Source organism: Etheostoma spectabile, chromosome 18 (assembly GCF_008692095.1).
Source record: "Etheostoma spectabile isolate EspeVRDwgs_2016 chromosome 18, UIUC_Espe_1.0, whole genome shotgun sequence".
In the NCBI taxonomy this organism is placed as follows: Eukaryota; Metazoa; Chordata; class Actinopteri; order Perciformes; family Percidae; genus Etheostoma; species Etheostoma spectabile.
The window spans coordinates 2,743,282-2,753,833 of NC_045750.1; the positions used below are offsets into that span (position 1 = coordinate 2,743,282).

Sequence of the window (10,552 nt, forward strand, 5' to 3'; positions counted from 1 at the left end):
AACCAGCTGCTGCAGAGAAAAGCCAGTATCCAGCATCAAGACCACGTGCTTCTTCTTTTTTTTTTAAATCTTTATTGCACTGACTGAGAGTACGTTCACATTAAGCCGTCTGAATTTGAAATATCTTTTCCCCCATCTGTCCACACTGAGCCGGTGGATTTCACACCCGGAAGAACTGATTTTTCAAATATCCAGAGTGGGTGAATCTTAAAACGTGGGCTTGGGTGTTTCATGTCGTGTGTACGGGTAAAACTGAACATTGACGTACATTAAACAACCGTGCCCAGTCATGGTTGAGGAATGTGAGGCGTTAAGAAAGACAATCTTCTGTCCCCTCCAGCTTTCTCTTTGATCATAATTAGTCAATACCACAAGATCTCCGACTCCGCTTTTTGTCAGAAGTTGTCATGATTAGAAGTAGGCGGTCGCCTGAAAAGCTATGTGCCGCTCGTCTGATGATCTAATACATGTTTGTGTCATTGCCTAAGCAAAAAAACATCGCCAAACATTTGCTGGTTCCAGCGTCTAAAATGTGAGGATGTTCTACTTTATGTCATCTACATTTTGAATTTGGACTTCTTTGTGACATTTTAGGCAACAATGGTGAGAAACAATGAGTTAAACAACAATGAAATGGAAGAGTCATTAGTTGTACCCTTAGACACAAATATAAAATTATGACATGTAGTGAACATGTAGTATTTTGTATGTACTTGTTCCATTATCTGGCAGTAGAAACAGATAAATGGGGAATTTTGGCTGCATGTGACGACCGTACAGGTGACCACGGAGAGCAGGAGGAATGGAAGTGTCTGTCCCCGTCTCTACCAGATGTTAGCGGTCAGGACAGTTCGGTTTGCTAATGAGAAGAGGACCGAGACAAAGACGTTATGCTGGTTTTGTATTATTCAGGTGTTTCAGGACGGACGGCATGCAAACGCTCGTGTGGGCGCACGTTTATTTAAACGTAAAACTGCCTTTTTACAAGTTTGTATGTCTTCATGTGGACTTAGTCTCACTTCTGTCTGTACGTGATGTCTTTTAAAGGGGACTTGGTTCCACACACTTCATTTTCATTTCTCTAAGGTACATAATGTTTACCAGGAGTGCAGTATGGGTCGCGTTTGGCACAGATGATCTTGTGTACTTCTGTTTCTTCTGAATGGTTTCCGTGGATACAGGCAGCTGCTGGACCTTGTTTACTTGACCTCTGTGACGTCACACAAGTGGGAAATTGTATTACTGTAGCAAAAACTGCCCATTTTATGACAGTGTTTTAAAAAATGACTTCATTCCAGTTATGAGAATATGCTAAACAAGACACCCCCATGCACAATTTGAAAGGACAGTTTTTTTTATTTTATGAAGTCTTTCATATCTAAATTAAAAATGATTAAAATATTGGTTGCCCCTATTAAATGTTTCTTCTGTTGTTATTCCAAGCTTAACATGTCAGTTTTTGTTCAAAAATGTAGAGAACAGGTGGTTATAAAACACGTTTCCTACAGAGGTGCTATTTTTTGGATTTCATGTAGTTATGTGAAAGTGTAGCATGAATTATGTGAAATTGCATCACGATTTGACACAAACTGTGTGGCCAGGGTCCGTCCCACATCCCATTCTGTGTCACTGTCGGGGAGAGGCTCTACAATCACATGACAAGACAGATTAGTCGCACCTTCAGATACCTGGGTCCTCAAAATCTTCTCAGATCGGAGTGGGATGATGATTGGTGGCTGTCGACGCAATTTTGCCACGCCCTGGTAAGGTGGAGAAGAACCTCTGGTAGTGACCCGCTGGCGGTCTGCAAATGCTTGAGCCCAGACCTGACCCTCTACAGGAGGCATTGTGGTTTGGCAAGCCGACAGTCCTGGGTGGTTCCCCTGAGTGAGAGCAGACCGTGCAGGTTTAATAATGTTCATGCCAAGTAGGCCCTTGTCTGGTCCCAGGCATTCATCATTTATCACACCTTTTCCAGGAACACAAACACTTCCTACCATACAGTCAACCATAACATAGCCAACATAGGGTATTTCCAGCCCATTGCAGGGTCACACAGGGTCATCCAGGTGACATCGTCAGTACTGGTTACGCCGGTTCCTTCAGACTACTTCCTGAACAAGCTTCGGCTGAGCAATGTCATCTGTGATCCTGTATCCATCACAATATATATATATATATATATATATATATATATAGGTATAACAAACTGTGTAGTTAAAGGTGTGTTACTACACGTCTGCTGAGCCTTGTCTATTTTCCAACAGTGGAGCTGGTATCCTGCCAACAACGCCAAAAATGTTGCATGGTGGTGTGAGGTCCTTTGTAACCAGCAAAACAAGACATTTCCACTGTTAAAAAAAGGCTTCAGGATCCACAGGATGGTTTCTTCAAAGTAATTTATTTAAAAATCAAACCGGTCCCTTATGCACAGCAATACATGAAAATGACTAAAAAGACTAAAAAACCCAACTCCCCTCTGGCTGGTCACACACAGAATTGTCTTCCTTTGTATTCCCTTTTTCCCCATCCTGCTTCACATCCACCTTTATCCAACTAGTCGTCTCTGCAGTGTGTCCCTTTCTGTCTCTCTGTCCCTCCGGACACATTGACACTTCCTGTAACTGTTCACGGCCATTCTCACACACCGGCAGAGCTCTGCTGCTGGTGTTACCCACATTCTCAGCCAACACTTCTCCTTCAGTTCTCAGAAACAAACTGCAAAGATACAAAGAGGAACCAACAGGTCTCAGACAGTAAAACATCATCTTATGTGGGATCTTTCAGCTGCTACAGTATCACCATGTTGCACCACGGACATCAAGAGTGAAGTCCTGCTGGGAGGAGTTGGACTCTTCACCTGTGTGTTCATGTGTGCTGTCAAACATCACCATGACTCCTGTCTGGTTTCTAATGAACTCCATCTGAAGAGAACAGGCTGCATGACTGCAAACACTTATCTTAACCAACAATCTTCATGTAGTCAACTTCTTCTTTTCAGGTGTGAAAGACGTCAGTGTCCCAAATCCTCCCTGGGACTGTCCACAGTGACCACCATCTCAACATGAGGTTAATACAGTTAGTTTGTTGCAGCGTTAGATTGGATCAATGAACAAAGAAACATTTAACTTTCCTCTGAGAGAAAACTACGTTTTAAAAATGCAAACGTGAAAATGTTTGTTTGGCGTCTATAAGAGATTCAAACCGCCTACCCCTAACCTTGAATGTCATTATGAGGAAGTGACATCATCCTAATGTCAGGAAGTAGATGCAGCGTCTCTCGACTAAAGAACTGTTTTAGAAACAGTTGTGAGCATCAGAACGAGAGAGAGAAGAAGCAGAGACACAGAGAAGCACGATGGAAGAGTTCAAATGGATCAAAATGTCTTTATTTCTGATACTGCTGCTTACCTTTACAGGTAAGAAGACTTCTATCATATATATATATATATATATAGTTGGAAGGTACATTAAAAATCAACCATGTCATAATTATTAAATTTACTTTGTTAGTGAATTGTTTTGTTAAGACAAATCTGTGTGTTCTTAACATGGTGAGTTTAGTGAAAACAAGGATAAAGAAATAATCTTCACACTAACTATGAACACAACATTTATTTTCTCTCATCTTCTTAACAGCAGCAGCTGGATATCTTCTCTCCTCCTCTGTCAGAGCTGGAGATGACGTCACTTTGCCTTGTGAACATGTGACAGACGGTCAGAGAGCGTGTGACAGTACTACCTGGATCTTCAGTGGTTCAGGAGACACAGTGGAGCTGGTTAACCTCGGGAAGATTAAAGAAGAAGCCGGAGTTAAACCAGACAGACTGAGTGTTACAGAGAAATGTTCTCTGGTTATAAAGAAGGTCACAGAGGAGGATGCTGGTCGTTACACCTGCAGACAGTTCTACACATCAGGAGATCAACAAGGTCCAGATGCTGTGGTCTATCTGTCTGTTGTTACCAGTGAGTATTTACATCATAATGTTTTAAACATGTCTTTTTAGAATAACATCATAAAACATTACAATGATTATGATTACAGTGATGAAGGTAACTTTTCTCTTTATTCTCTTAACTTTACTAAGATGAGCTGTTTAACATCACTTCATCCTGATGTAACAAATATGTTTGATTATTTGTTGTATTTTAAGTTTTAAGATGACATCATTCTTTATCATTGATAAACATGAGGCATTTCCTCATTTTACTCTGTTGGTTTTTTCTTGTTTAACTTGTCCGGTAAATATAAAATAGATGTTATCAATATCATTTTATACAATGTACTTTATTAGATATATTTCAAATTGTCTTATTTGAACAATATACTGAAACATAATAATTCTGATGACAGTGATGAAGTTCATCTGACTCTTGTTGTCTTTCTCTCCCGATATCTCCATCTTCACCAGTGACTGAACATCAGGACAGTGATGAGGTGACGTTACGCTGCTCTGTGTCCACATATGGACCATGTACACACACAGTGAAGTGGCTGTTTAAGAGTCATGATGTGGATAAAGATAACCCAGATATGAGGACATCCCAGTCTCCCTGCTCCTCCTCTGTGACCTTTCCTACTTCTCATTTTAGTTACACATCAAGGTATCAGCTCTTTAGGTGTGAAGTGACTGAAGGAGACAAAGTGCAGGAGTTTCCCTTCAGCCCTCAGTCCTCAGGTGAGAAACCAGCTGAGAACATGCTGAGCTGTTTAAAGTCACTTCCAACTGATGAGAATAAATACCTAAAATATTACAATATTTTATGGAGTTGAAGTTTTAATATTACATCACAGCAGGTTGTTAAATTGTGTTCATCTGTTCAGGTGAGGACAAAACAACAACAAAACCAACAACAACAACAACAACAACAACAACAACAACAACAACAACCTTAAAATCAACCACCACCGCCACAACAACAACAACAATAACAACAATAAAACCAACAACCACCGTCACCATAACAACACCAGAACCATCAACAACAGCTGAGAGCAGACTTAAAGCAGGTACCAACACAGCAGTATCTGCAGTCATTGCTGAAAACAAAACTAGTGTCTCAATGTATTTTTTAAATTTAAAGGTGCCCTGCCACACAAAACCGTTTTAATTTCTATTTTTTAATAAGTTAGGTCCATGTGTGTGTGTGTGTGATGTGGTGAATGTGAAGAACTCAGTAGCAGCATGAATAAAGCTAGAGCACGAGTCTTTCTCTGAAACCAAAGACACGGATACTTTAAATAAGATCTGCTTTAATCTGCTTTTTCTCTTTGAAAATGATGAAATCTGTTTTCAAATTAATTAAAATTGCATATTTGCATTTTTGCATTATTTAATATCACATAATGTTATATTCTGATGTGGTCCTTGTCTCTCCAGGTTCATGGAGGTCCATCTTTGGGCCCGTGGGTTTAGCAGCTCTCATAATAATAGTTGTGGCGGTCAACATGTGGACGAGAGCTAAAGGTGAGAACATCCACAGATCAAACTTAGAAACTAGTCTGGATGAAGCTGATCTTCACCGTGGAAACTGAAGTCCTCTCTTTCTCTTGTCTCTTCAGAGAAGAAAACACAGACAGAGGACATCGCTGTGAGTTTTTACAACAAAATAATGAAATGGTTTTACAGTTGCTACTTTACACACTCTTCATTATAAACTGTAGGTTTAGATAGAAGAAGACAGGAGACGACAATAAACAGGTGAAGTGTGTGTCTGTGTGTGTCTGTGTATGTGTGTGTATATGTGTGTGTGTGTACATGTTAGTCAAACATCTATATCTTACTTTTGGTCTTAAAGTCAGTAATTGTAACAAAAGCATTTTCTTAAATATATTTAATGAAATGTACTTGTCGTCTTTAACTTGTTTATTTCCCTGAGCTAAATGTGTGTGTGTGTGTGTGTGTGTGTGTGTGTGTGTGTGTGTGTGTGTGTGGTGTGTGTGTGGGGGGTGGGGGGTTGGACACCTCCAGACCAGAGAAGTGGGACTGGGATTGGAAAGTGTGTCTTTGATTGTGTTGTGTTGTTGTCCACAGGTGCGTTATGACGTAGATGATGATACAGTGAACTATGAGAACATCAGATCTCCTGATGGAGTCTGACCAACACTTCTGCCTCCATCAGCCTCCACCCATCAACTCCTCACCTTTTACTGGACCAGTTCAACACTGTCAATATCAAAAAGAATCATTAAGCCTTATTTTATTTTAGTCTGATGTATTTCCTGCATCGACTGTAAAAACCTTTCCTCATCTGCAGCCAGTTGAGAACAGCAGCTGGATTTGAACTTCATTTAACTCTTGGTAACTTCCTGAAATAGTCTTCCAGCTGCAGATTTCACAGCTGATTTTAAGATGTAAGATGCTTGTTGTTAAAACTCCAGCAGCTTGAGCTCAGTTTGATGTCTCTGTGTGCAGAATAACTCATTTTAATCCGCTTTCATTTAAGTCAGTCACAGTCTTCTCTGTATCTCATGTGATGACAACATTGTAGTGAACTAGAGAGGTGAATGTTGCAGGCTGCATGGTAGGTAGGCTGAAACCAGGAGACCGTGCACCGGGCTGCTGAACCAGACCGACTGGAACCGAGCAACCGTTCAAGTCTACATGGAATCAAACGGGTGTCTTACTGCTCGTGCACCTTAGATGATTGTGTACATAGAAATTCATAAGCTACGTTATCGATGGATATCACATACCAACCCGGTCTCACGGCAGTTTGTGAAACGGTCTCGTAATTTAGATTTTTTATTTTGTGTACATATCACTTGACTATTTCACGAACTGCTGTGACACTGGGCTGCTCTGGGGGACGCAACAACGGGGAAATCAAACGCTACACGAGGGACGGTGACAACAACGGGACGTAGTGGTTAGGAAGAAAATAAACAGGAAAGGAACTGCAACACGTGGGACACGATCCCTGGTCTCAGTGGGGGAAAGTCCAGTGTTATTTGACCCGTCCACCCCCCCGACCAGCCTCAATGCGCTGATTTTCTGCCTTTCAATACTATTTGCTCCCATAATCATGCTGTTATCACGAAATGGGCTTGCCATTGAAATACATTACTTTAAAATTCGTAATTAACACATGAAAATGACGACATTAACGTGATCTGTGGACGAATCAGGTAGGCAGTCAGGAGGAGACCGTGGACCAGGCTACTGAACCAGACCCTAACCCTGCCTAATGCATGAGTCTCTGTAACCAAAGGGGAGTCTAGGTCCTCAAAGGTTTGAGTTATCAACTGATCCCAGACCCGTCTCAGGACTGTCCACAAAGCAACTGTTACCTTATGAATTATACATTGTTAAATAACAGGGCTGTATTTTTCTACTTTAGTGTTGGCTAACTCAAAGTTTATTAAAATATAATCTGCTAATAAATGTTCACCACTTCATTCTACTCTGTGTTTTGTGATTCCTTCATGTACTAACAGAGTCATAATGGAAAGGGAATCCTTAAAGTGCTCATATTATGCGTTTTGACTTTTTCCCTTTCCTTTATTGTGCTATTATCTTGTTAATCCACGTTATAGGTTTACAAAGTGAAAAAGCCCAAAGTCCCCCCCCCCCCCCCAAAGGGAGTTACCATCTCCAACAGAAAACACTGATCACACACTGCTCCAAACAGCTCTGCTGTAGTCCAGCCTTTACTTCAGAGACAAACACACGTTCTAATGCTCGTCTAGCTGCTAGCGTGGCACGCCCTCATTCTCTGCGTCTGACTGGCTAGTAGTCCTTATCTAGGTACTGAGCATGTGCGACTCCAAAAACAAAGATGAAACACAAGTGAGATGTCTCACTCTGGAGCTAAAACAGAGAGCTCAACACACAGGGTGAAAAGAGGAGCTGCAACAATGTGCAGTGCAACAAACCTATTCTGGTACTACCTCTAAATACAGTTATGAAACTGAAGGTGAGGATAATATGATCACTTTAATACTGATTCATCAACATATAAGTAGTATTTCATTGTTGAGGTTGAGATACTTTTAACTACTTTATATACATCGGTATACTGTGATCTAATATTGATGAAAAACATTTTACACACATTAACATCCAACTAGTTGTCTCTGCAGTGTGTCCCTTTCTGTCTCTCTGTCCCTCTGGACACATTCACACTTCCTCTAACCTCTAACCTGTCCACCAGGTCGTTGGATCAAAATATGGAATTTCTACATTGACATTTTGTATGAACTATGCATTAATATATAAATGAGTAGGACTAGACTGGTGGGGTTGTGCTAACTGTATGTGGTACATAGAGTATACAGAGGCAAACTCCATGTACCCCATGGGACGTTATTTCAAAATAAATATGAATGGTAGTGAACTGGTCTTATTATGTTTTTCCCCAGTCTCATAAATCTGATACCTGATTTGGAAAAGTATCTTTTATATTGACATACACAATATGCGTAATTCATGGCTGAATTTTAAATGGATATAAAAATAATTATACCCTCCCCATTCACTACAGTACATATTTATGAGTCATAAGTCTTTATTTGGGGCTTTGTAGCCACATGTTATTTGACTGCTGAGTACCGCTTAGTGACAGTCATTTTAAAAAATAAATTTTACTTTTATACTTTATAAACCCTTGTACGCCATCTGGTAAGGACGGTACATTATTTGTTTGTACGAAAAAAGAAAAAAGTAACACTATAAAGTCCCCCACGGTTAACTTCCTCTGTCGTCTTCTTCGTCTTTTCAGGTGTGAAATACGTCAGTGTCACAAGTACACCCTGGTACTGGTCTATGAGAGATTCAAACAGCCTACCCCTAACCCTAAATGTCATTATGAGGAAGTGACATCATCCTAATGTCAGGAAGTAGCTGCAGCGTCTCTCGACTAAAGAACTATTTTAGAAACAGTTGTGAGCATCAGAACGAGAGAGAGAAGAAGCAGAGACACAGAGAAGCACGATGGAAGAGTTCAAATGGATCAAAATGTCTTTATTTCTGATACTGCTGCTTCACTCTACAGGTAAGAAGACTTATATCATATACATATATATATATATATATATATATATATATATATATATATATATATATGGAAGGTACATTAAAAATCAACCGTGTCATAATTATTAAATTTACTGTGTTAGTGAATTGTTTTGTAAAGACAAATCTGTGTGTTCTTAACATGGTGAGTTTAGTGAAAACAAGGATAAAGAAATAATCTTCACACTAACTATGAACACAACATTTATTTTCTCTCATCTTCTTAACAGCAGCAGCTGGATATCTTCTCTCCTCCTCTGTCAGAGCTGGAGATGACGTCACTTTGCCTTGTGAACATGTGACAGACGGTCAGAGAGCGTGTGACAGTACTACCTGGATCTTCAGTGGTTCAGGAGACACAGTGGAGCTGGTTAACCTCGGGAAGATTAAAGAAGAAGCCGGAGTTAAACCAGACAGACTGAGTGTTACAGAGAAATGTTCTCTGGTTATAAAGAAGGTCACAGAGGAGGATGCTGGTCGTTACACCTGCAGACAGTTCTACACATCAGGACATCAACAAGGTCCAGATGCTGTGGTTCATCTGTCTGTTGTTACCAGTGAGTATTTACATCATTATGTTTTCAAATTGTCTTCTTTGAACAATATACTGAAACATAATAATTCTGATGACAGTGATGAAGTTCATCTGACTCTTGTTGCCTTTCTCTCCCGATATCTCCATCTTCACCAGTGACTGAACATCAGGACAGTGATGAGGTGACGTTACGCTGCTCTGTGTCCACATATGGACCATGTACACACACAGTGAAGTGGCTGTTTAAGAGTCGTGATGTGGATAAAGATAACCCAGATTTTAGGACATCCCAGTCTCCCTGCTCCTCCTCTGTGACCTTTCCTACTTCTCATTTTAGTTACACATCAAGGTATCAGCTCTTTAGGTGTGAAGTGACTGAAGGAGACAAAGTGCAGGAGTTTCCCTTCAGCCCTCAGTCCTCAGGTGAGAAACCAGCTGAGAACATGCTGAGCTGTTTAAAGTCACTTCCAACTGATGAGAATAAATACCTAAAATATTACAATATTTTATGGAGTTGAAGTTTTAATGTTACATCACAGCAGATTGTTAAATTGTGTTCATCTGTTCAGGTGAGGACAAAACAACAAGAAAACCAACAACAACAACAACAACAACAACAACAACAACAACCTTAAAATCAACCACCACCGCCACAACAACAACAACAATAACAACAATAAAACCAACAACCACCATCACCATAACAACACCAGAATCAACAACAACAGCTGAGAGCAGACTTAAAGCAGGTACCAACACAGCAGTATCTGCAGTCACTGCTAAAAACAAAACTAGTGTCATTATAATTCAATTCAAAGGGGTTTCATTGGCATAAGAAACATGTTAACATTGCCAAAGCAAGTGTCAAATAACAACAAAAATGTACATGAAATAAGTCTAGATCTACTAAAATATAAATGTGTAACATTGCTATGTCTTTCTCTCTCTGATGTTGTGTTTTTCAACACTAACAACTAAGACGCCGTCCTCTTAGTTAGAGAAG

General features: G+C 40.1%; 2 protein-coding genes and 1 long non-coding RNA gene across 3 annotated transcripts; 2 read left to right on the forward strand and 1 right to left on the reverse strand.

The window, feature by feature from the left end:
* Positions 1-467: 467 nt before the first annotated feature.
* On the reverse strand, positions 468-4,134 carry LOC116706151 (uncharacterized). The gene is made up of 3 exons (XR_004336154.1): positions 4,124-4,134; positions 3,430-3,431; positions 468-557 (listed from the first exon to the last, which is right to left on the reverse strand). It is a non-coding gene; the product is annotated as an uncharacterized LOC116706151 (long non-coding RNA).
* LOC116706125 (location of vulva defective 1) lies at positions 2,747-7,404 on the forward strand. The gene is made up of 7 exons (XM_032542775.1): positions 2,747-3,419; positions 3,640-3,966; positions 4,413-4,679; positions 4,826-5,011; positions 5,382-5,468; positions 5,564-5,592; positions 6,036-7,404. The coding sequence occupies exons 1-7, from the start codon at positions 3,359-3,361 to the stop codon at positions 6,099-6,101; spliced, it is 1,023 nt and encodes a 340-aa protein (XP_032398666.1). The 5' UTR covers positions 2,747-3,358; the 3' UTR covers positions 6,102-7,404.
* Positions 7,405-8,768: 1,364 nt separating this feature from the next.
* Positions 8,769-10,122, forward strand: LOC116706655 (uncharacterized). Its single transcript, XM_032543596.1, has 4 exons — positions 8,769-8,994; positions 9,245-9,571; positions 9,706-10,009; positions 10,119-10,122. Exons 1-4 carry the CDS (start codon positions 8,934-8,936, stop codon positions 10,120-10,122), a joined length of 696 nt encoding a protein of 231 aa, XP_032399487.1. The 5' UTR covers positions 8,769-8,933.
* The last annotated feature ends 430 nt before the right edge of the window (positions 10,123-10,552 follow it).